General features: G+C 46.2%; 1 protein-coding gene and 1 non-coding gene across 2 annotated transcripts; one reads left to right on the forward strand and one right to left on the reverse strand.

The window, feature by feature from the left end:
• Positions 1 to 26,638, forward strand: LOC106720873 (leucine-rich repeat serine/threonine-protein kinase 1). Its single transcript, XM_045684837.1, has 54 exons — positions 1 to 220; positions 1,988 to 2,179; positions 3,628 to 3,793; positions 13,011 to 13,170; positions 13,548 to 13,713; positions 13,799 to 13,914; positions 14,369 to 14,516; positions 14,600 to 14,731; positions 14,810 to 14,974; positions 15,055 to 15,172; positions 15,262 to 15,431; positions 15,504 to 15,664; positions 15,740 to 15,889; positions 15,971 to 16,124; positions 16,203 to 16,382; positions 16,454 to 16,570; positions 16,647 to 16,756; positions 16,827 to 17,054; positions 17,130 to 17,220; positions 17,308 to 17,511; positions 17,604 to 17,705; positions 17,819 to 17,960; positions 18,096 to 18,298; positions 18,402 to 18,476; positions 18,616 to 18,764; positions 19,003 to 19,110; positions 19,606 to 19,675; positions 19,775 to 19,891; positions 19,972 to 20,050; positions 20,124 to 20,248; positions 20,472 to 20,559; positions 20,648 to 20,770; positions 21,047 to 21,366; positions 21,471 to 21,620; positions 21,697 to 21,887; positions 22,022 to 22,151; positions 22,231 to 22,330; positions 22,415 to 22,593; positions 22,694 to 22,799; positions 22,898 to 23,058; positions 23,136 to 23,339; positions 23,426 to 23,734; positions 23,808 to 23,910; positions 23,985 to 24,094; positions 24,176 to 24,298; positions 24,377 to 24,566; positions 24,641 to 24,757; positions 24,833 to 24,923; positions 24,997 to 25,236; positions 25,320 to 25,465; positions 25,549 to 25,682; positions 25,756 to 25,875; positions 25,950 to 26,057; positions 26,143 to 26,638. Exons 1-54 carry the CDS (start codon positions 170 to 172, stop codon positions 26,215 to 26,217), a joined length of 7,767 nt encoding a protein of 2,588 aa, XP_045540793.1. The 5' UTR covers positions 1 to 169; the 3' UTR covers positions 26,218 to 26,638.
• On the reverse strand, positions 19,243 to 19,316 carry Trnan-guu. Its single transcript has one exon. It is a non-coding gene; the product is annotated as a tRNA-Asn (tRNA).

A 26,638-nucleotide genomic window follows, 5' to 3' on the forward strand; every position in this document is an offset into this window, starting at 1 on the left:
TATTTTAGAGGGCCTTTAAGGTGTTCATAAGTAGTCGAGGGATGATTCATTTGAGAGAACGCTTGTAAATCGATGTTATAGTGGCAAAGAGTTTTCTTGTAACGCTTGAACGGATTTCAGTTACGGAAATGAGACTATTTGTGTCGGAATTGGACCGAAATCAATCGTAATGGATTTATCTCCTGACGAGGATAATTTCCAAGGACGGCTACTGCACCAGGTACTGTTGGAAAATGGTTCAAATTATTTTTTTATGTAGATTCAAATTAATCTTCGTAAGACCAATTAAAGAATAAAAACAATTATAAATTGTTTAAATTGTAGCTGTGAGCTCTAGTAATATGTGCACGCTTAAGCAATTATCTTCAACTTTAATTTTTCAATATTTCATATTTACCTATAATTTAGTTATGTGGAAAAATTCTTAATTTTTATTTGTTTCATATCTATAATTTCTAGTTAATAAAAAATAATTTTTTCTTTTTCTATCTCAAGTAGAGTTGACCCCATATTACGGGGATAAGGCCAAGGAGATGATGATGATGTTTTAATACAATTTTGTTTTTATTAGTTTTAGTAATAAACTTTTTTGCAAGAAAAATCTTATATTTTGTTAGTAAAAACCTTATTACCTAATTTTTTTTAAATAATTGATAGTGAATTCTATTGATAACAGTTGCAGTGCAAGTAATTAAATTGTGACACAGTTGCATTATTCTATCTGGCTTTCCATACAATCAGGAGTGAGGTTAACTTTCATTAATGAGCTTTGTTATCCATACAATTCTGTAGCACATTATCGGACAAAAGTTTTTGACTTTAGCATTGCTGAAGTATTGCAAAACTGTTTTTATCCCAACATGGCTCTTAGGCCATTGTTATACTGGACGTGCAGTGCAAACTTCTGCAGTTAAATATCTTACTAATATTATAAATGCAAATGTTTAGATGGATGGATGTTTGTTTGAAGGTATCAACAACATAACATATAAAATTTATTCTCTCATACCTTACGTAAAATTATGTATAATGATATCAAACTGGTATAAAAAAACACGCATTCACATCCTTAAGGGCCTTCATACTAAAGGCAACATAAATCTTTGAAACCCGGCGAGTTTAGTTGCTAAGCAACTTACACAATATAATGTTATAAAGCTTCGTACACAACGCGCGTCGCCGACATTTCTATCTGTCATCATCAAAGTGAGTAGTTCGCAACCTGTTTGTCAAGATCGACGAGAGAAAATTCGCTGCAATTTTAAAAGCAAATATACTGACAAAATAGACGACTTCCGTCTACGATTCCACGTTGCGTGTACTATTTTCGCGACGCAACTGTACGATATTGGTTTCGATTATTTATTTCATTGTGTACGTAGGGCCTAAGTTAACAGCAAAATTCACTTAAAACATGTTTAAAAGACACTGACTGATAAAGGTTTTTAACCCGTAAGGTTATTCACAGGATGTTACGCAATTCCTTTTTCGTTTTTTATTTATGCTGTCAGATTATTTGCGTTTGAAGTTCTCTTATATATTTCATAAAATGATGTAAAAATAAATGTTTTTAATTTGGTTTTGTAATTTTGCAATTATAAAGTTATGATTTAAAAATTAAATTAACAACCTACTTGTGTAAATCTGAAATTATAACGTAATACTAAGACTTAATAAATACTTAGACTTGATAAACCTTGCTCATAGAAAAACTGACAGACTAGGGTATATAAAATTTAACATCAAATATATCCTAGATAGTCCCACTTAAATTATTGGCTGTACAAAAAGATGTTTATATCTGCTTCTGAAAACTGTATTTACACACCTACGTCATTAATATGACGTCACAAATCTGCGACAATGGTGTGCACTGACCTCTATAATATGAATATGTATTTAGAGATCAGTGGTGTTGTGCATGACTAGACAGCACATGGCTAGCTTAGCACAGCGTAGCGTAGCTTGAGTGGATGGTGGGTGTCAGGCGGCGCTGTGGGACAACGAGCAGCTGCTGCGGGAGCTGCTGGCGTCCGGCGCGGCGGTGGACGCGCGCGATGCCAGCGGGCGCACCGCACTGCACGCCGCCGCGCTGGCCGAGCGCAGCGCCTGTCTCGCCGCGCTGATTGCTGCTGGGGCAGATGTGAACGCCACCAGTGACGCTGCAGCCGGCGGCGAGGTACGCTTCACGCTATGTATTCCGCTACCCTTAAATAGTTATTGGATACTTTGATCGAAAGATTTTGCATCATTTATCCTTGCTTATGTTAAGAAAAACCATAATATTATGGAGCAAAGAAAAAACGACAGAACTGAATTAGCGAAATCTATCTATGTCGTATCATCCCGACGGACGAGCGAGAAATTCGGGTTACAGAGAAACATATATAAACGAGAAAATAATTTGCAATCTCTTGGACTCTCGCTTATTCAGGTTCGACTGTACATGATTGGTAAATGATTCGATGATGAGGTCTTGGTTTATCTAATAAGACATATTTGAAAACTATTTGAAAAGTCCTGACTGAGTCACACCTACTTCTAGTAGCCGCATGATTGGTTCGAACGTAATAATAATAATTATAATAATAATCAATTTATTTGCCAGAATATGGTACAAATGGTGTTACATGATTAGACGAACAAACATATTCTGCCACGTATGGCATGCAAATATTATATTGAATGCTAATTTAACCTTATTATATAAAATCATATTGGTAGGATTATTTTAGTCATCAATTATTTATTTATTATTAGGTCAACATTTTGTAAATTGTCAGCTAGGAAGTGTTCAACACTATAATAGCATTTATCCAACAGCAAATTAAATAATTGATTTTTAAACCGTGTAAAAGGCAATTGTACAATATTTGAAGGTAAATTATTAAATATCATGATACACATACAATAAACATTTTCCGTATTACTAAATAAAATAATTTAAACGTTTTTCATTCAAATATTTTGATTTAACTGTCTTATTTATTAATCGATAAACAATAGTAAATCATAACAAACATTTCTCTATGTTTTCTTTTGTGTAATTTGTAAATATGCAATATTAAACGCTGTATAATTTATTACATCACGTTTGCACGCATTAATGCTCACAGATACGCAATTACACACGCGTAAAAATACACGCGCTTTTACACTTGTAGCCAAAATAACTAGTACAATATGTACTTATTAATCTATGCAATATTACAATAGAAAGACGGCAGGGTAGGGGACTTTAATTCTGACCCATAGCGCACATGGTCAGCGACCCTCCGTTCATACGTGACCTTGTGTTATACGGGCTATTTAACACGCCATTTTGACTCACCCTTCTCGGACAATAAAAGACATTTTACATTTTTATAGCACCTGATGTATAACAAGACCTTGGCTCAGGGTCGTCACTTCCTCATTAGCACCGGAGTTTGTAGTTTACATTAGGTGCAACTTACTTAAGTTGTGCGAACGCACTGCGCATACTGACTGTCGTAATGGGTTCTAACAATTCGGTGCGTCTTATTTTTACTAACTTAATAATACTATGTCTATAAACTGTTTTGAAGTAACAGATCTGTACTCAGACTCGATCGATAACTTAGTGGTCTGCTAATATTTGTCCGATAGACGGCGTTGCATGTAGCGGCAGCGCGCGGGCACGCGGAGAACGTGCGCGCGCTGCTGTCTGCGGGCGCGCGTCCCGAGTTAACGGACGCGGCGGGAGACACCGCGCTGGCGCTGGCAGAGCGCGGCTGTCACAGGCACGCTGCTAATGAACTCAGAGAAGCTAGAGGTAAACATTTACTTTGCTGTATCATAACATCATATGGCCGCTTGCAAAATGCCCAACACTATTTTAGGATCGGCGTAATCCACGCGCAGTGGATGCAGAAATGTGCTCTCAGTTTACTACGAGCATTAGTAAAGTTTGTATTTTGTTATACTTGATGTCGTCAACGCAATAAGTGTCTACATCCGTGGTGATCTTGTACTAGTTAGATTACTACAGCGTACAGCTTCGGTTCCTTAGCAGAGTGTAGCTGTCATAAGCCAAAAAATCAACAGTTTTATGATTATTGCTTGTGTTAATATAGAGGCAACTTTTAAGTGTTGAACCATTGAGTTCCGAGTGGACTTCATTGAGGGCATCTCAACAAAGTAATATAATGTCATAGACACATTATCTTGTATTTGGCAATACGCGATGAGTCACGCCTCAGAGAGAACACTCTGCTTTGCGTAAAGACCTGCCCACATGCATTGTTCGAGCGACTGCGAAGCGAAGCTAATAATATTGTAATTATAATCGGGTTCCGAAATAAACTGATCTTTTTTATCTTTCGTAAATCAGAGTTTAAGATGAACAATCAATTCGGATATAGTGAACATAACACACAACTGAGGTACGTTAAAAATTTACTATTTATTTATATTCTTACTAGTGATGTGAATGGTAAACTTTATAAAACGTTTGTCTAATGTCGATAATATGCTTGTTGAATTATGTTATTGCTTAATCAATAAAGAGGGTTTTCCGATTGAGCGCGCGGAATCCAACAAAGTCGCAAAACCAGCCTCGTCGTCGGCGAAATTAAATTAACAGGTTTAAGAAATTTACGTAATGGCGGGCAACGGAATCGCGCGTTCGTTAACACGAGCTGCATTTAATATATATGTATATTTATCTTATTAATATATAAACCTATATTACACTTGTATTGAACAAAAATACTACATAAACCAGATACTAAAAGAGTACCAAGTCTAATGGGCCTAGTCTAATGGTCTAGTCTCTTTTGCCTAATGGGGGTCGACACGATATGTGTGTAAGAGTAGCCATACAGTCTCCATTCCATACAATTAATATGCAATTTCTGCGATTCAAGTCAAATTAATAATTGCAGTATTAATAAATTCGCTATAGACACGCTATAGACTATCTGAAGACAATTTGAATCTAGGCAAATGTAAACCAACAATATTTCAAACATTCTGAATAACTTCCTGTATGTCTGTATGTATTAGAAAATAGGAAACTCACAATGTGGTTATGTGGCGGGTGGCGCGAAGTCTGTCGCTACTCGCTACTGCTTACCTACCTACACTGTCCGAGCTATCATTTAGTGTGGAGAAATCCGTACCGAATTTATTAAGTAAAAAAATATCCGAAAGCATGTCCGCTAGTTCTTACATTACTTGTTATTTTATTTAATTTCTCTTATTTCGTTTTACATCTAATTTGTAATTTAACGTTGTAAAATTTTAAAGATATTAATTTATGTTTAATTCAGATTAAACCAATAGCTTCTATTATTCATTTATCGATGCTTTTGTACAATATAATCTATTATTTGTACAAAAAATGTGTAATTTTGTTATTCAGTACCTAGCAAGAATCATGATATTCGTACCAAATAGTCGATAAATCGGTATCACAATTTGAACATCACTACATCGCGTCGTACGCTGCAAAATATTAGTACTCGCGGCGTGGTGGCGCGCTATGCGCGTCTGTTTCCCGCCATTTAATATCTCATTTTTTTTTTAATATGGTGTTTGTTTTGTTTATTAGATGCCAGTGTTAAACAATGTGATATTTTATATTGTTATTGCAGTTTTGTGGTGATAAAAAAATATAAACAAATAATCTTGTGTTTTACATTTAAACAAGAATTTTATTGCAATGTTTATTTAAATGAGGATGAATTTAATATTTGTTTACAACATCAAGTTTAAATACTTTTTTTATCCATTAAACATTTATTCCCAACAACGGTAAATTATCTTACAACTGAAAATTTTTGACCCCGGGATAAATGTATGGAATGTCGAAAAAAATACAAAATATTTCGCAAACAAAATTGTATTTACGTTATTTATAATGAGTTTTTTTTTTTCTAAAAACTTTGGTCTGTCTGTAAATCCGCGTTTCTTCTGGCTAGTCTCTAAAACAGCTGAAATGGTTTTGGTCGGAATTTTACTGGACGGTAGCTTAGTGCGGGAGTGATTTAGGTTATTTTTTTTAATTCCGCGCTGACGAAGTTCCGAGCGAACGTTAGATTTTAAATAAGATTAGAAATGTCCTTCAGTAGTCTCAATAAAGTTATGTCTCTAAGAACGTTTTCTTGTGTTCATCATTTTTCATAGTGCATTTCTGGCTAGATATAATGTGTTTAGGCTTAGACTAAGCAGAGCGTTGGCTCAGGGGTTAAACACTTCACTTGCAATCAGGTCTCAGGTCAGGTCAGCAAACAACGCAGGTCCTAGATTCGAATCCCGCCACGAAGCAATGTGTTTTTTGACTAACATATTTACATATTTATCCGACGTTCTTACTATGAAAGAAAACATAGTTATGCAACCTGCACATAACTGAGAAGAAATTCAAAGATATGCGTGAAGTCAACTCGCACTGGACCGGTGTAGCATTGCCAGGCGTCCGGATAAAGCCGGACATAGGTAGGCTTTTTGATTGCTTGTCCGGCCAAAAGTCCGAGTTGTCCGGCTTTTGTTAGGCTTTTTACATTTCCCAAACGAAAGTGTACCTATTAATACTGAGACAAAATTCTAAATAATACAGGGTATCTGACCTTTCTACCCAAATGTCCGGCCAAACTGGCTGGTCTGTCCGGCTAGTAGGTTTGGCGACCTGTTCCTCGTTTTACTATGTAACATGTTCCATTTATTTAAACCGGTAAAATAAAAAGTAGGTTTCTACTGGCATAATAACATCAACGTATTCGTAAAAAAATGACGTTTGTTGACCCCAACATCAATTCACTAAGTGCTTTTTGTCTGATACAAGAAACGCTCGGGGCGTCGTTTAACATTAATATATATACTCACGCCGTATTGCAATTAGGGTAAGGTAGACATAGAATTTAAACATTAAAATCACTTTACTTATTAAATCGTTCGAAATAGCAATTGCATTTCGCGCCAAATTTAAATGTCACCTGTCAAATATAAAGATTTGAAGGGGCAGGAGGGCCTTCATCAGAAATTATATTGTGCGAGTATAAAAGCGGGTATGTCGGCAGGTGGGCGTGAACAGATTACGAGTCCTTGTTGCAATCGCAGTTGTTTAATAAGGGTTAAGTAACCAAAAATACACAGTGGAATGAACACTGTAGTGTCTAACCAACGCGACATCAACTTAATTAAGCGGTAGATTTAATTTGTTAATTAGATGCTAAGCGATTCGTCGCAAGCGTGGTGCGCGGGCGCCGTCTCGAACAACACTGTTCAATGGCCGCCCTCACAACCATCGACATTGACGCTTCGCTTGGCTGAAAAAGTCAACCAGTCATTTGACTTTGGCGGATACGCCGACACGGCCGGACTGACATTCGACCGTCCTCGGGCGATTCTCTGAAACAATGAACTGCAGTTGTACCTATTCCGTTCGGCATCCTGACGGACTACTCATTACAATCATCGTATGATACTTAAGACTTAAGGCGAGCGTCTCGTAACAATTAAGTCAGATGACACCGCCTTGTCACTCAACAGCATGTAGGTTAACTGTTCACAATCGGTACTATTGGACAGGTCAATCCTTTGGTGGATGTGACCCGGACGACAATATTCGTCTTACCACAATCTGCAAGGCATCCAGAACAAGTCAGCCAACATAAAGGGCTCTGACTCGGACGACAATATTCGTCTTACCACAATCTGCAAGGCATCCAGAACAAGTCAGCCAACACAAAGGGCTCTGACTCGGACGACAATATTCGTCTTACCACAATCTGCAAGGCATCCAGAACAAGTCAGCCAACATAAAGGGCTCTGACTCGGACGACAATATTCGTCTTACCACAATCTGCAAGGCATCCAGAACAAGTCAGCCAACACAAAGGGCTCTGACTCGGACGACAATATTCGTCTTACCACAATCTGCAAGGCATCCAGAACAAGTCATCCAACATAAATGGCTCTGACTCGGATAACGCTTTCGACTATGCACCGAAGATCGTTCACTATCACTATCACTAGATGTAGACGTATCCCTATTACGATCGGCACAACGCCTCCTCTTGCGAGACTCGTTTGTTCGCAGAGGTGGAGTACCTTCCGACCTGCTACGCGATCTAAACCGGTTACGCATCCCGAGCAAATTTTAATTAAAAACGCAAGAGATTTGATTAACGGCCGTTTGTTTTTATCACCCTCATGTAAAGTAATTTGGAAAGCAGATAGTGGGCTGAAAGGCTTATCCCACTTCTGATGAAGGGGCAGGAGGGCCTTCATCAGAAATTATATTGTGCGAGTATAAAAGCGGGTATGTCGGCAGGTGGGCGTGAACAGATTACGAGTCCTTGTTGCAATCGCAGTTGTTTAATAAGGGTTAAGTAACCAAAAATACACAGTGGAATGAACACTGTAGTGTCTAACCAACGCGACATCAACTTAATTAAGCGGTAGATTTAATTTGTTAATTAGATGCTAAGCGATTCGTCGCAAGCGTGGTGCGCGGGCGCCGTCTCGAACAACACTGTTCAATGGCCGCCCTCACAACCATCGACATTGACGCTTCGCTTGGCTGAAAAAGTCAACCAGTCATTTGACTTTGGCGGATACGCCGACAGATTAAACAACAGTTTATAAACGTTGCTTGTTTTGACAATATTTTATGTTAAATAATAAATTTCAAAATCAAATTAATAAATTTATGAAAATTATTATCTCATTTTTTTTACTATATATTTAATAACTCGCCAGTACTTTTTTATTAGGATATAATTTTACTTAAATGTACCTGTCTGAATATATAATTATAGTCTAGATGTCTTGGTATAACATATTGATTGCATTTAGCAAAGGTTTCGGTTCGAGCAACCGGTCTCACCCTTATTTATTTAAATTGTTGGAATGTTGCTGTAATGTAGGCAAGGTAGGTACGGCAGGTGTTTGCTATTTAGTTAATAAAACAACTTGAATTTTTCATGTTTGCGTGGAACGGAATTTTTCGATGCATTTTTATTCTTAAAAGATATATAACTATATAAAGTTTTAATAACTATATACAACTTAGGTATGTATGTACTGTATGTATTGTACAATACAATATATATAATTCAATAGTATTGTTATTCAAGGTAGATATACATTTGAAAGGTAATTATAATTTTCTAACTCTTATTTTAAACTAGCTTTTACCCGCGACACCGTCCGCGCGGAATAAAAAATAGAAAACGGGGTAAAAATTATCCTATGTCCGTTTCCCGGTTCTAAGCTACCTGCCCACCAATTTTCAGTCAAACTGATTCAGCCGTTCATGAGTTATAAATAGTGTAACTAACACGACTTTCTTTTATATATATAGAGAATAGATAACAAACTGCGAATTTCTGTCAAAATTAACGATATCAGTCAGTTCTTTTTAAATATGTTTCTGTAAACATGTTTCGTCAGTGGAGACCCAAGTTAACACTTGCTTCGTGCTCGCAAGATAACAGCGATCAGTATACTTGACCCTGTTAATTGACTCATTATTTTATTAAGCGTTCAATTTAATAACAAATTGTTGGTTTTGTAGATGAATTTAATGCTCGCCTCGGCAGGAATATTGCCACGTCCCCAGATAGTAAAACTTGAGCAAGAAAACGAAGGAACCGACCAATTTGCGGTATCCTTTGATGTAGAACTGCTCGACAATAGTCTCTTTCATTATACTAATTATAAAAATGCGGATGTTTAGATGGATGGATGTTTGTTTGAAGGTATCTCCGGAACGACTCAACAGATGAAATTTCGCACAGTTGTAGAACATAGTCTGGAAGAACACATAGGCTACTTATTCAGTTTTTTTTTAATTCCGCGCAAACGGAGTCGCGAGCGACAACTAGTCTTGCTTTATTAAAGTTTTCTTTGAGCCTTTAATTAATTGTAACAACTTTAAAACGTCAGACGTTCACCAATAACTAATTCATCGAATATTAACGTTTAAATTTATGTCCAATTAAAAAATATATATTAAAATATGAATTAAAGTAAATTAATATATTAATCCTTCAGGAAATAACGATAGGAAAATTTTTATAAATAAAACATAAGTAAAAGTACACATTTGACCTTGATGAATTCGGCGCCAAAGAAGCCTACCTGTCAGCTAGGGTTGTCACCTTCGGATTTGCATGCTTCGGACTACTCGTCTGACAACCATATCATCGGATCGAAATGGCAGATGTGAAACACGTAAGAGTCCTTTGCCCTTCGTCATCCAATAAGGATCAAGGTTGGACAATGTTTTTTTTTGGATTAAAAATTGATGTCACTGCTCGTAGTTTCTTTTTCTGCGTTTGAATTCGGGTATAGTTGTCAGCCCTAATTGCAACCTGTCTGCACAGTTTGTGCACCATTTTAAATTTATTTATAATCTTATTTTGAGCCAAAATAAGATTTGCTATTATTGTTTATTTCAGTAATGTTTTACCAGACGTGTTTGTTTTGTCAATTATATTGTAAAGACCCACCCCTTGTTGAAAGGCGGCGGGACGGCGGCGGGTGAAATCGACCTTACCGTCAGGTCGTATTAGACTGAGTCGGTCATATATCTGTAATTAATTTGCATTGACAGGTGTGTGTATATTGTGGTGATACATGACATAGGATAACATAGTCGTACATTAAATATTTAGTAAATTTCAGTATGTTTGCAACGTGCAAACTCAATAACTACTTGACCATTTTTTAATTTTCTCTCATCATAAAAATTCTTCATATGTGCTGAGTTATTAATCAGGTATACTGAAGGCCTCTGACTTCTTACTAATTATATTAATACTATTCTTTAGAAGGATGGATGGATGTTTGTTATATCTCTAGAACGGCTACATGGATCTCGCTGAAATTTAGCATAGATGTAAAACATAGTCTGTAAGAACACATAGGCTGCAAATTAAGTTTTTGTTTTATTCCGCGTGGATGTAGTCGCTACAACTATAATGTTATAAAATTTAGAAAAAAAAACAAATATCCACCCGAACGAAGCCAATACGGAAGTCTGTTGATAATTTGTTCATATTATACTTACACTAATTCCCTACGTAATGTATATAGAGCATATTTATCTTTTAAACATCATCATGGAAATTTTCTCACGATTGCAAAAAAAACAGTGTAAGTAATTTCTTCTCAGTCTCGTCTCAGTGGAGTTCATGAGAACTATTGTTAAGGGTTCATTGCCTTCCGCAAGCTCCAAGTTATATTATTCGATCTTATATACTTCATGAAAACACAATTGCTACACTGATATCAGGATTTGTTTCTATATGGGGGCGTGGCAGTGCCCCCGATGTGAACAATTAAAATGCGAATACTTATCGTTCCCTAATTCTATTTTAATAAGTAAAAAAAGAAGAGATTCCTTTCTGCATTCGTAATAGTTTATAATATTTTATTAATTTCTAAGATTCTAAGTTGTAAAACAAGTTTACTTCAAGTCAAGTTATGCACGTGGGCAGACATGTGGCGTCTAAGACATCGTTCTAATCGTATTAAAATAGTCTACAAAGACCGCGCTAGTTCACAACATAACAAACGCAAAGATACAACGTACTAAAAATGTTAACCTTAAATCTTAATTAACCTTAAATAGCGAAGTAACTTTTAGCAATATTATAAAAATCACTTAAAATTATTTAGAAACAACTAGCAGTAATATGACTAAATGTGATTGACATTAAAGTGTAAATGAAAAACTCGAAACAAAATACGTCTACGAAGTCTGAAGAACAGAACAATTAAGAAGTCAAACTGAAACTAAACCACGAACAAACAAGGATCACAAAACACAACTATCCAAGCAAGCAAAAAAAAACTAGAAGTTAAAATAAAATCGTCAAGAAGACATGTTGATATAGATTTGTTTCCAAGACTACAACTGCTTGACAATATAAAGCCTCGCCTACGTAGCAAGTTGCACCAACTGCGTCCAAGTTGCATCAGCTTTGGGAATGCTGGGCAAGTTTCGTGCAGCGGCGCGTCAGGCGCGGCTGACCGAGCCAGCTGTGGAGGGTCGCAAGCTGTCTCCGGCTGCAGCTCCTGAGCACGCTTATGATGCCGCACATTATTTTGTTGAAGACGTCGCGGATCCTTGGGTAGAAGAAGGTTAGAAAAGACTAGAACTTTATCGTATTAAACCAATGTATACAATAGAGTTGGTACTCGTAAGTCGAGAGTACTCTTGTGCCCGATTAAATATTTAATAAAATGAATGCCTTATTAACAAATAATACAGACAAACTTTTTGTTCTAATGTTTTAATACAGTGTTATTTTGGGGCACCATTTTGAATATGTCTTATATTAACAAAGATTAACGGCAGTCGGTCGGTATGTACCTATAATCTTACTAATATTATAAATGCGAAAGTTTAGATGTATTTGTGTTTGTTAGAAGTTACCTCCGAAACGGCTCAACGGATCTTGATAAAATTTGGCACAGATGTAGAATATAGTTTGGAAGAACACATAGTCTACTTATTATGTTTTTATTTTTTAATTTAGAATTTATATTTTAAATTATGCTAAGTCCATCGTAGCTAGCTGTAGCTGTATCCTGTATTTTCATTAATATTCGTCGGGTGCAACAGCTAGTTAAGAATGTTGTTGAAACCGGTTTCTAGAATTCGCCGGTGTTTTTGACTGCAAAAATTATCAGCGCACACAACACCGCCTTTCAATACAAATCACTTTTTTTACCGTTCTGATGTTATTTCTCACGGATATAACTGTTTAAAGTTAAAAGAATCAAGTTATTTATGTGAATGAAAATATTTAAATTATTGAACTCGGCTTGTAAATGTAAAGTCAATATAATGATGGACATTCTTATCATTGAGCGTATCTTTATTTGCTGTTAACGAATTGATTTTTTTTTAAATTATATCGTACAGTTTTGTCAAAGACAATGAAATCGTAAAACACAAGTGTCACGCCAGTGAAGTTCTACGGTTAGGTAATTAAAGGTATCGAAGTATTTTGAATATTGCGTATTGTTGTCAGATGCCATAGAGAGGGAGCGCGTTTCGCAGCACTTGGCGCTACGCGAGCTGGTGTCGCGCGGTGAGGCGGCGGCGCTGCGGGCGCGGCTGGCGGCGCTCGGCCCCGCAGCGCCCGTGCTGGCCAACCTGACCCCCGCCGGCGCTAACACCTTGCTATACGTGTCAGTACAACGCACTGAAATAGTTATACATCAAATATATTGTGTTTTTTACACTACAAGATGGCGAAATAACTAAAGCGAACTTGTTAATAAACATTTACTATCTATTAGAAACCAGATGTGTTGCCCACCTTCAAGGAAAGAGGAGAAGAAGTATGCAATAGAATGTCCTCTCATCCGTAAAATCTACTTCCCTTTAAAAAAAAAAAGAAGTGGAAAGAAGAAGCCTAAAATTTGACCACCGGCAAACATAAAACACCGGTACAGTTCGCACTTGTTGAATGCTTTTTGTGAGGTCGTGTTGCATAAGGCGAGCGGACATTCATCATTCATCAACAGATTATTACCACTGTTAAGATACTATATGTTACGTTTAGTGCTTGCGAGACTGGTTCCGCGGCGTCCGCGGCGGCGCTAGTGTCTGCGGGCGCGGACGGTCGCGCTCACCCCGTCACACGATACGGCCCGCTCTACATCGCCTGTTACCACGGGCACAAGGACATCGCAACCCTCCTGCTCACGCACTTCCCAGAGGCAGTGCAAGTGAGTGAGACATTAACAGGGAGGCGAGAATTATAACAATTTGTCACTTATGTCCACCGAGTCAAAATTGAAAATGTGTTTCCAGCAAGAGACGGTAGAGAAGTGGTTGCCGCTGCACGCAGCCTGTATCGGCGGTCACGCTGCACTCGTCACTCTCCTGCTGGAGTACCCCTACCCTGACACGCTGCTCAATACATATACGTAAGATATAACACTGTCCAAACAAATTGTCATCCTTTTCAGTCCCTCAATCAATATAATACGGCAGTTTTTCTCAATGCAAAATTCTCTAACGTTAGTCAATGCCTTCCGTATTTAAGGATTGAGATAACAGCTATTGTGAATTGACAATATCAAGGTTGTTTACTTTTCTATTGAATAGTTAATATACTTTAAAAGTATCTCTTTGTGTTTTGTTGTGATTTTCTTAACAAAGGAAGAAATTATGAAATCCATTTGACTTATTCAACCACGCGCCATAACATTCGTTTAATGAAATAACAAATCAAAATAAATTGTAATGTGTTTGTATACCACTCATACAGTTACAAGTCTCGAATTTGTTGAAGTTAGTTCTGTAAATTTGAATCATAAGCGATGTATGCATGCGGTGTACCGCAAGGCATTCGTGAAGCCCCTCTCGTTTTGTGTACAGTGACGCGTCAGGTCAGTGGCGGTATCGGTTCGCGTTCGACGTGAACGCGCGCGATGCGAGCGGGCAGACCGCGCTGTACGTCGCCTGCACGCTCGGCAACGCCGCCGTCGTCGAGGCCCTGCTCGCCTTCACGCTGCCCAAGGAGAGGGTGAGCAGAGAACAGATTACGATCTCACGGAGTTATTGAATAAATAATGAAATGGCCTCTATCAAAACACAATCGCTCTGCAGACTGATGTAGCGGAGGAGGCGAGCGAGGCGGGGACGCCGGTCGCGGCGGGGGCGGCGCCGAGCCCGCACCGCGCCGGCATCTCGCTCGGCATACACGCCATCGTCAGCAAGCTCACCGGCAACAACAAACAGGTTTACTACAAGTCACTGCGGCGCCGCTAGAAAGAATCTAGTGTTAGCCAGTTTGTATTTCTCTTTGACTCCCAGCAGGGTGCGGCGGAGGCGGAGGCCCGCGTGCGTCCTGTGCGCGTGGAGGTGTCGCGCGGCGCGGACAGCTGCGTGGCGGCGGCGGTGCGCGGCGGACATCTGCGCGTGCTGCGTCTGCTGCTCGCCGCCGGCGCCTCGCCCGACGGCACCGCGCAGCCGCCGCACCAGGTCACACACTCAACAACGATTCTCTTTTTGTCTCTCCTGGGTTTTATTTCCCTCTTTGTCTGACTTTGGCTGTAATACAGGAGGAGAGCGAGACGCGAGACCGGCGCCGGTCTCGGAGCGCGTCCGCTGCGTACGGCCGCGCCTCCGCCTCCCCCTCCCCCTCCCCCTCCCCCGCGCGCCCTGGATACACCGACGACCGTCAGTACTATTTATTACTTTTGAAATTCTTTATTATTATGGTCCTTCGGGCGAGATAGAAAAAGCGCAATCGATGTTGCTTCGTATAGGTGATGGCGAGGGCGTGTGGACGGCGCTGTCGCTGGCGGCGCTGCGGCGCTCCGTGCCCGCGCTGGAGATGCTGCTGGCTGCGGGCGCCACCGACCCCGGCGGCCGCGCGCTGCCGCTCTGCGCACAGCACGGCCTCGCCGAGCCCCTCGCCGCGCTGCTCGCCACTAAAGTACACACTGCAGTTCTCTATCTATATCCAGATGGAACCACTTGCTAGAATAAAAGTTTCGCGCATTTGTAGGCGTACCCGGACCCGGACTACAAGCTGAACAAGTCGGTGATGAGCGAGTCGGTGCTGAGTTCGCGCGACGCAGACTCCGCCCTCTCGTACAGCGCGCGCTGCCCCACCACGCCAGTCATGGTGAACTGGCGCGACCTGCGCTGTCACCTGCCCACCATCAAGTGAGAACACAACCGCGCCCGCTTTACAGCCCCGCCCGCTCCCAGCGAGCAGTGTGTGACTGTCGTCTGCTGCAGGATGAGCTGGCTGCGCACGGCGGCGCTGCGGGTGAACCCCAAGCTGAGCGCGTCGTGCGGCGGCGCGCTGCTGGCACTCACGCGGCTCGAGCTGGCCGGCAACGAGCTGCGCGAGCTGCCCAGAGAGATCTTCTCGCTCGTCAGCCTCAGGTCACATATAGACGAGTGTACTCAATGTGACTCTGAAAGTATGAGATGCATTTATTAATGAAAGTAATTAATATATTACAGGTATTTGAACGCGGCTCAGAACAAGCTGGAGCGCCTGCCGAGCAGCGGCGACCCGCTGGAGGAGGAGCTGGACAGGTCGCGACGCGGCAAGCGGCCGGCGCGCGCAGCCGCCGACGTCTACACCGCGCCCGTGCTGCAGGAGCTGTACCTGCAGGTGACCACTGCAGCTGCACCACACCTGCTACGACCGGTGTGACCGGAGCCGGAAGTATACTGCTCTCTCTTCTTCCAGGACAACCGCCTGGAGGAGCTGCCGGCGGCGCTGTTCTCTCTGCCGGCGCTGGCCAGCCTCGACGTGTCCAACAACAAGCTGCGCGCGTTGCCGCCGCAGATGTGGTCGGCGCCGCGGCTGAGGGACCTCAACGCCGCACTCAACCACCTGCGCGACCTCCCCGCCGCCTGCAGGCCGCAAGTCGGTCATACAACATCATACAACACACAAACGCGTCGACGGCTCACTGAGTAACATCTACGTGTGTGCAGGGTTCTTGTGCGACGTCGGGCTCCCCCGCGGAGACGCCGCAGTCCCCGCAGCTGAGCGCCTCGCCCTCCACGCACAGCGGACAGTTCACCCTCGCCGCCGTCTCCGCATCTCAATCTGTGAGCTGAACCATACATGTCATTTTAATCAAAGTATGATAGATCCACAAATTATTTTTATATTTCGTAAATACAGAAGTCATCGTCGCGCAGTCCGTCGATAGAGGGCGTGGAGGGGGTGGAAGGAGTGGCGGAGGACGACGACGAGGCCGCACTGCCAGTCGGCAACCGCGCGGGCAACGCCGTGTGAGTGCACCATGTCTCTGATACAATACTTCAAGTTCCGTGTCCGATATAATGACGTGTCGTTGTACAGATGGTCGGAGGCGCGTCGTGCGCACGCGTGGCGCGGCACACTGGCCGCCTCCCCGCCCCCGGCGCGGGGCGGGGCGTGGGGCGGGGCGGGGGCGGCGCCGGGGGTGGGGGGCGGCTCCCCTCTCACGGCACTCAATCTGTCTCACAACCAGTTCACCAGCGTGCCGCAGCCGCTCGCCTGTCTCGCGCCCTCGCTCACCAGACTCAATATGGCCTACAACTCGCTGAGGTGACTGTAGTATACCATCAATTTGAAGATACATCCGATGCAGTTGAATGCGACCTCATTGTTGTTGTGTTTTAGGTCGATGTCGTACGTGACGTCATACCCGACCAGCCTGCGCCAGCTGGACCTCAGCCACAATGAGATCACCTGCTGGCCCAGTCTGCCCCAAGTCAGTTTTACACCCTCACTACTGTTGATAAGGACGGACAAACTCTTACACCGGTTACGACTTACTTTAGCATTTCATGACTCACAGGTGGAAAGCTTCGGTCTATCAGACGGCGACCCCCTGGCGTGCTACTGTCCCAACTCCTCGGGCAGCAGCAGCAGCAGCAGCAGCAGCAGTGGGGGCGGGGGCGTGCGGCCGCGTCCGCGCTCCGGCGGCTCCGTGCGCTCGCAGCTGCTCAGCGCCGCCTGCCCCGCACGCAGACATCTCAGGCTCGAGGGTCTCAGGACTTTGGTGAGAGGACCGACAATTATCTTTATAAATGATCCCTTTCTTGCTACCTCACCTTTGAAAACTCACTCACTAATATTTTGACAAACTTGCAGATCCTCGCCAACAACTTGCTGAGCCGCATTCAACTGACGACAGACGACGACGGCCTGGCCACCGCCGTGCACCAACACTCCAACGATGAGGATGACGAGTGGGTACGTTGACATTGAAGGTGTTAGCCTCAAAAAATATTATCAACCTAGATAGTGGTTCATAATTCTTCATACAACAGTTTTTAAGCCTGCGTTTAATGTTTATGGTCCTCCAGGGGTCCGGATGCAACGTGAAAGAGCGGCTGCTGTTCCCGCTGCTGTCGATGTTGGACGTGTCGTGCAACTGTCTGCGCGCTGTACCGCCCGCCATACACGAGCTCACCAACCTCTCCGTGCTCAACATCAGCGGCAACAAAGGTGCGCCAACCATCCTGAACTGTCACATTGACAGTTGACGTTTATGATCTTTGATCCGAGTCATAGATTAAGTCTGCTTTGCTATAGAGTTGACATCTGTCACATGTGATATTAACCACAGAGTAACTGTTGCAGATATAACAGATCTGCCGCCGCAGATGGGTCTGCTGACGAGGCTGTGGAGCCTGAACACAGCGGGGTGTGCGCTGGGGGAGCCGCTGCGGTCGCTGGTGCGCGGCGCGCGGTGCCGCAGCGTGGACGTGGTGGGCTACCTGCGCTCAGTGCTGCAGGAGGCCAAGCCATACGCACGCATGAAACTCATGCTCGTCGGTGTACAGGTACTGCGACAACTGACATCACACTATTTGTTAATTTAAAAAAATACTCTTTTGACACTCCTCAGTGAAAGACTACGAATTAAAAATACTTGCTTTGTTTCAGGGTATTGGTAAGACGAGCCTGCTGGAGTGTTTACGACAAGAATCAGCGATGCAGCACCGCAGAAAACCTACAGATGTAAATATGCAACTTAAATTCAACCTTAATGACATTGGAATAAGGTGGTTTTCACTTTAACTAAGATGTGCAAATTAAATTGGGACTTAACACAATTGTATTAAGGTAGGATTTACTTTGAGCGGTATGTGTTGTCCAGCACTGGGCGAAGCGTATGGGCAACAAGTCGTCGCGGCGCGGCAATGTGTCAACAGTGGGCGTGGACATCGGCAGCTGGGTGTACGAGAAGCATCGCTCCACGCGAGGACCTGTCACCTTCCGCACCTGGGACTTCGGCGGACAGCAGGAGTCAGTTACACCAATACTTCGCTGCATTCACACTTTACATAAAATAAAGACTGAACCATGTAATACAAATGAACCTCGTCATATTAACAAAACGTATAACTTGTTATGACAATAGAAATCATTAAAATAAATATTTATTTACGTGACACTGACTGTTGACTAGTGACTGGTTTGCTATATTCTCGGTCAGGCTATAATCTGTATGTGTATGTATGTATGTATGTATGTATGTGAGCAGGTACTACGCCACACACCAGTACTTCTTGTCACGCCGCTCACTGTACCTGGTGGTGTGGCGCTGCACTGACGGCCGCCGAGGTCTGGCTGGAGCACTCGCATGGCTCAGGTACGAATACTAAATAACATATATATATTTAAAAAAATAATAACAACTAGTGTTAATTAAAAAAAAAACTTTCTTTGCTATTTATCTGTTACAAAAATTAAAAAAAAATTGTTTAAAAATAGGAAAAAGTATCGCCCCCGGGTGGGCTCGAACCACCAACCTTTCGGTTAACAGCCGAACGCGCTAGCCAATTGCGCCACGGAGGCGTTGACTGACATGTTGAAAATAGACAATGGATTGGACCAATCAAATATTTTTAAAAAAAAATTTAGTTTTTATTGTTTGTTGAACTAAAATATACACCTACAATATTATCTGACTAAATGGACTTAAGTCAAACTAAATTATGACAGATCACTAGTGTCACCATGTCAATGTCAAAAAAGTGTCACAAGATTTTTTTCTTTTTATGGATTTTATCTGTTATTTAAATGTAACTAACTGCGATATAATTACTTGACCAGATATCTTTGACTATATTTGTTTCAATGTCAGGTCTATACAAGCGCGGGCCCCGGGCTCGCCCGTCATCATGGTCGCCACACACTATGACCAAGTCGCCAATGTAAGTTATAACTTGATAGTTACATATTGTAGTCTGTATTTCTTGGTGATGCATCTTCTTGTAGCGATGTAAAGATACAGCAACATTATGACATCACAGAGCGGTCTACCGGAGAACGAGAGTCCATCGGCGCTGCAGCGGCTGATCAGGTCCGCGGTGATGGCGGCGCCCGACGCCGACAAGCTGGGCCTGCCGCGTCTGCTCGACTCCATTGAGGTCTCCTCACACCCACCAACTGCTGTCTGCTGTCTGCTGTCCGCTCATAGCAAACGTACATTCATACTCAATGTGTGCAGGTGTCGTGCAGCACGAGACACAACATTCGTCTGCTGGCCGACATCATCTACTCTGTGGCATTCAGCGTCAAGCCGCCAGGTGATTCCCTCCCCCCTCTCGCCCCGCAATGTCAAGAAACATTTAGATATAATGAAGTAATGTTGTGACGCAGGCAGCAAGGAGCCGCTGCTGCAGCAGCGCGTGCCGGCCACGTACCTGGCGCTGGAGGAGTGCGTCACCGCGCTGGCCGCGGAGCTGCGCGAGCCCGTGCTGCGCCACGACGAGTACAAGCGTCTTGTGAGTACACGAGTCTAGGACTGCATCGGTGATCCCCAAAGTGCTCCATTTGGATCCCCTAGGGTCATCAGATGACCCGGCGAGGGTGTACCATACCGAGATATAGAGTTTCACGTGAAATAAAGTTTGAGAATCTCTGGCCTTAATTATGCACTTCAATTAAAACTAGAAGAGTAAATAGACCTTGGTCCTTTTGTTGTGATATGTGTGATGTTGTCTGCAGGTGACGCAGTACATGCAGCAGCGCAACCTGCGCATGTTCCGGGACGCCGCCGAGCTGCACCAGGCCACCATGTTCCTGCACGAGAACGGTGACCAATGCTTTGTCTGTGTGTGAGGCGCTGTGAGGTTACGTGAGGTGACGTGAGGTGACGTGAGGTGACGTGAGGCGTGTTGCAGGCGTGCTGCTGCACTACGACGACGCGACGCTGAAGGAGCTGTACTTCGTGCGGCCGCAGTGGCTGTGTGACGTACTCGCACACGTCGTCACCGTGCGAGAGGTCAACCCCTTCGCTAACAATGGTAAATATCACAAGTAAAAGATTTCTGTTTCCGGTCCTCCAAGCCGGATACATGTAACTGTCACTCGTACAATTGTATCATTATAGTCATGCAAAGGATATCTGAACCGGTGAGATTCGCTGCTTTCGCAGTTCCTTCTCTCAGAATGTATATAAAATCTACTCGGACATAGAAAATGACATTACATCTACGGTAAAAAGAACTTAAATAGTCTTGTCGATGTATACTTCTCGATAGTTAACATTGCTGCTGGTGGGCTGGTGGGGTGATGTGCAGGTATAATGAAGGTGGAGGACCTGGCGCACGTGTTCAAGGCGTCGCCGCTGCTGGCGCGCAGCGAGGAGGCGCGCGCGCTGGCAGTCTCGCTGCTCAACAAGTTCGAGCTGGCGCTGTGCTGGGACGCGCGCGTGCTGCTCGTGCCGCCGCTGCTGCCCGCGCACGAGCCCCTCACCCCGCAGTTAGCGCTGCGCACGCGCACGTGGCCGGGCACGCCCAGACACGCGCGCTGCGCCGCCCTCGCCCCCGCCCCCGCCCCGCTGCCCGCCGACTCGCCTACGCTCATACGTAAGTCGTCACACATTCACAGTTATACCTTTGTAAGTAACTAACGTATGCATGTATTAATGTTGTGTGTATGTGGTCAGAGGAGCGCGGCGCGGGGCCGGGGCCGGGGCCGGGGGCGGGGGCGGGGCAGACGCAGGTGTGGGGGCGGCGGGGCGGGGCGGCGCTGCGGCGGTTGCTGCTGCTGTCGTATGTGCCGTGCGGTTTCTGGGCGCGGCTGTGTGCGCGCGTGCTGGCGGATGCCGCACTCGCGGGCGCCGCCCCGGACCTCTACCGCCCTCCCCCCGAGGTACACTTGCACTGGAAGACTTGGGAGATAGAGTGTGATGAGAGAGTGGATGAGCAGTTCGTCTTCCCGGACACAGATGGAGGTGGACGATGCGGTGTCGCGGGCGCTGGAGCTGTCGTGGGGGTGGCGGCTGTGGCGCACGGGCATGAAGCTGGTGTGCGGGGAGCTGACGCTGGTGGCGCTGCGGGAGCTGCCGCCGCGCTACGACCCGCTGCTCGGCGCCAAGGGGGACGAGGAGGAACACGACGAGCTCTATCACAACATGAGGTCAGCGGACGTTACACTGAGTGATATAAAAGAGATTATTGACGTTCAAGATCAAATAAACCGAGACAATGTGGGCACTGTTGTATTGTACTCAACTAGAACTTTGTGTGTACCGTGTATCTGTGATGGTGCAGGTTCCGCGTGCGACAAGAGGGCACGTGGTGCGAGCTGGACGTGCAGTCCTCGGCGTGCGTGGAGCTGCTGCTGCCCGCACACGTGTGCGTGCTGCGCCGCCAGGACGGTCTGCCTCTCGGCGGGTACCAGGTACTGTGCGCCGCTCACTGCACCTTGAACAATAAAAATAAATTAAAAATCAATTATGACATTTAACAATGTTTTGTAGAGCATAAGTCTGGAGCCGAACCCGGAGGTGCTGGCGAAGGTGCTGGCGCTGGTTTCCGACCACGTGGATTTGCTGCTCGAGGACTGGTATCCCTCGCTTGGTAAGTTACCTCACACTTGATGTAGAAGATTGAGTGAAAAAATAAGAAACTTTTGTTATTCGTAATTTTTTATAATTTAAACAGGCACACGTTTTGTGCACACGTCGGAGGGTCGTTGTTTGATAACACGCGTGGTGCCGTGTCCGGGCTGCGTGCGCGACGCGGGCTCGCCCCTCGCCCCGCTAGCCCCGCCCCTCCCCGGACACGCCCCGTCCCTTGCAGGCCACGCCCCCTCCCGGCACGACGATCAACAATTGGCTCAGGTGGGATAATAAAAGATTATTGTAACCAAATTGCACTATTTTTCAGTATAGCGTGTTTTATAGAGAATTCCTTCCAAACGATGTAATATGTATGGAGCAGATGCTGGTCCGACTGGAGTTGGGTGAGGCGGAGCCCCGCCGGCTGCGGCTGTCCGAGGAGTCGCGTACCTCCGACGGAGACAGCGGCGTCGGAGCGGAGTCCAACGGTCCTTATGACACTCTGTTGTCTACCACTCTTTTTACTTTGCTTCAAATCGATACATATAGTTGTAGGAACTGTTTGAATTGATATTTTGTGTCACAGCGTCGTCTCGCATCGGGTCGGTGGAGGGCGTGGCGAGCGCGAGCGGACCCGTGGCCACCTGCTGGACCCTGGAGGAGTGCATCCTGGCGGCGTGCAGCGGCCAGCGTCTGCACTGCGCCCAACACGCCGACGTCGACCTCAGGGACGTCGCCCCCGACACGGTCGGTGACAAGCATGGACTTGAATACAACTCAAATCCGCTTCGAAGTTACCGTGTCAGAGTATACGTGTGTCATAGCTGCTGCTGGACGTGGAGGAGGAGCGCCGCGCGCGCTGGGAGCACATTCAGCGCGGCGCGGTGTGCGGCCGCGGCGCATTCGGCACAGTGCTGGCGGCGCGCTGGCGCCCCCCCGGCCGCCCCCCCATCGCCGTCGCCCTCAAGGCGCTGCAGCCGGTGCCGCCCACCGCCCCCCACCACCTCAGCGCGCTGCAGGCATACAAGGTGACACTATGTATATGAAGTAGTATGTAAGTGTGTGTATGGTGAGTGATGTAGTGTGTATGTATGTATGTATGTGCATATGTCAGGCGGCCGCGTCGCGCTGGGAGCGGTCCCCGCTGGCGGCGGCGTGTCGCGCGTACTGCGGCCTGCGCCAGGAGCTGAGCATCGTGGCGCGGCTGCGACACCCGCACGTGCTGCCGCTGCTGGCCGCCTGCCCGGCCCCGCTGGCGCTGCTGCTGGCGCTGGCCCCGCGCGGGGCGCTGGACGCGGCGCTGCGCGAGTACCGCGGCTGCGGCCGACGTCTGCCGCCGCGTCTCGTGCGCGCCCTCGCGCTGCAGCTCGCCCGCGCCCTCGAGTACCTGCACGCGAACCGCGTCCTCTACAGAGACCTCAAGGTGCTTTTATCACCTCATACTCTCTATGTCTTTTCTTGTGGATTTCATCACGACATTTTGAATACGTTTGCAGTCGGAGAACGTGCTGGTGTGGGAGCTGCCTCGGCCAGCGGAGGCGGAGGCGGCGGAGCGCGCGCCCGGCCCCGTGCCCGTGCACGTCAAACTCGGAGACTACGGTGACATAACACTGCTAAAATAATTGGAGCAAATTCAAAAGCATCATTGAAATAATTTCGATCCTCTGCATCAGGTATCAGTAGAATGGCGCCGCCGTCGGGCACCAAGGGCTTCGGCGGCACGGAGGGCTTCATGGCGCCGGAGATCATGCGCTACAACGGCGAGGAGGAGTACAACGAGAAGGTTTACCTGTAGTTTAATTTGAGACCAACACGTCACTGTTGCTAAGAATATGAACTGACATTGAAGCACTGCTTGTTGCAGGTGGACTGCTTCTCGTTCGGTATGCTGCTGTACGAGGTGCTGACGCTGAGACAGCCGTTCGAAGGCCACGAGGCGGTGAAGGAGGCGGTGCTGGAGGGCGCGCGCCCCGCCCTCACGCCCAGGGTCAGTCGCGGCTCGCGCTCCAAAGGCGCCCTCCGTGTGATGTGCGTGTAACTGAAGGAGACGTCTGTGTGATGTCAGGACCTGCAGTACCCGTGCAGCATGGTGGAGACGATGCGGCGCTGCTGGAGCGGGTCCCCGGAGCTGCGGCCCTCCGCCGCGGCGCTGGTGGCGGTGGCGGCCGCGCCCGAGTTCCTCGCGCTCGCGGACGCCGCCCTCGCCCGCGCCCCCACCACTGGCGTCGCCGCTGCGAAGGTCCATCTACCGACAGGTAAAAGACAAACGCCCGCGCTTTTACACCTTATATTTGGGAGTTGATTCGTAATTGTGTGTCATGTGTGTCAGAGGAGGGCGGGCTGGGGTGGGAGGTGTGGTTCGGCGGGGCGGAGCCGGAGCGAGCGCACACGCTGCTCGCCAACTCTACCACCTTCCTGCACCATCACTCGCTGCGGGTGCCGCCAGGTCTGAACTTCTCCGCATGTTCTAAATCCGCGAGTATCCAACTGTAGCGTCTTTATGTCTGCGTGTATGTTGTAGACAAGGAGGCGGCTGTTCTGGTGACGGCGATGTGCCGCGTGGGCAGCACCATGTGGCTCGGAGACTCCGTGGGCAGGGTCTCGGTCTACTCGTGAGTCTCCCACATCATCTAACTCGACTGGTCGTTGCAGTTTGTAGTTAGAGTTGTGTTTGGTTTGCACCAGTATATCAACGATGGCGCTGCTGTGGAGCGTGCCGGTGCAGGAGGCGGTGGGCGGGGCGGTGTGCGGGGTGCGCGCGCTGCGCCCGCTGCCGGGGCTGGGCCGGGTGGCGCTGGCGGCGGCCGCGGGCCGGCTGTTCCTGGTGAGCGCGCACAGGCCGGAGGCCGACACCAGCTTCGTGCTCACCGAGCTCGGCACCGCCACCGAGCTCTGCTGCCTCGCCACCGTCACCCTGCCCACGGGGTGAGACTACTAATTACTATTTATATTTTGGTCCTTCGAGTCGGGTAAACGGCGAGTTACGTGTAAGTAATATTTGCCCTCAGTGTGGAGGTGTGGGCGGGCGGGGACGGGCTGAGCGCGTACCTGGTGTGCGAGGAGGGGGTGAGCGCGGCGGAGCAGGTGGCGGCGCCGGGCAAGGTGGCGCTGCTGGCCGCCGCCGGGGACCACGTGCTGGCCGCCTGCAGGCCGGGTCGGTGCTCGCTGCATGTTTGTAATAGATCTTGTGTTTGTTAAGTTCTCGTCTCACATGTGTGTATGTCTGTGTGTATGCAGGCGTGTTCGTGTACCAGTACAGTGTGAGCGACAAGCGAGTGACGGCGCGGCTCGACTGCAGCAAGCTGGCGCCCTGCTCCGAGAGCCTGCAGTCCATCGCCATCGACGAGCGCCTGGCCGAGGACCGCTGCATGGTGAGTACTGCGCAGTGCTCAGCTGGGCACAGTTGGGCACAGTTCAGCAATGTGAGCCGGGTGGTGTGCGCAGATAACGGCGATGTGCGCACTGCGGGGCGAGGTGTACGTGGGCACGGCGTGGGGCTGCATAGTGGTGGCAGACGCGGCCTCGCTGCGCCCGCTCACCGTCTTCCGCCCCTACGAGGAGGAGGTCAGCTCTCACTTGTATACGTTGCACTCGCTATCAAATGTTACAATGTTATCAACTGTGACCTTTACATGTAGGTGCGTGCTATGATCCCGCTGCCGGCACACGACCCCGAGAGCGGCGCCATGTTGGCCACCCTCGGGGGTGGTTACCGCCCCCTGCTGCACAGATATGCGCCAGCACAGGTACAGCAACGAGCTTTATTACCACATCTCTCTATTCATGAATAAATGGAACCTCTAGACTTGAAATATTAAACATGATTTTCAGTCTAGCAGCGGCGGGGGCGCTCACGCCGGCGTCCACTGTCTGCTGTGGCGTGCTCAGCACTGGCTGCCTGACTAGATATATAAATACAAAAAGGAGTCTTTTATACAAATATACATGAGGGTAGTCGGAAATATCCTCAGGAACTGGTTACTCTGTACCAAGTCTGATGCTGGACTAAGTTCTGTTGTACCGAGAGATCTCATCTACGATAATTAATTGTATGATATTATTAGTTGAATCTTATAAAGCGATAAAGTTGAAACTTGAAACGTGTAAGGTGCATTCTTGAGCCCAAAGGGCAAATGTAATTTTTATGTGTAAATGTTTGTTAAGTTCCTGTCAAGTTTCGGTTGCTTTAGACACGCAGAAATTATGGGCTTCAGTTAAAAACTACAAAAAAAATAATTTTTCTTCAACATGGTCGCTAAATTTCGGTATTTTCTAGGCAATAGAAAATTTAAAGCCTTACAAAAACATGGCTGTGACCTGTAAATAT

The sequence above is a fragment of the Papilio machaon genome, chromosome 28 (assembly GCF_912999745.1).
Source record: "Papilio machaon chromosome 28, ilPapMach1.1, whole genome shotgun sequence".
In the NCBI taxonomy this organism is placed as follows: Eukaryota; Metazoa; Arthropoda; class Insecta; order Lepidoptera; family Papilionidae; genus Papilio; species Papilio machaon.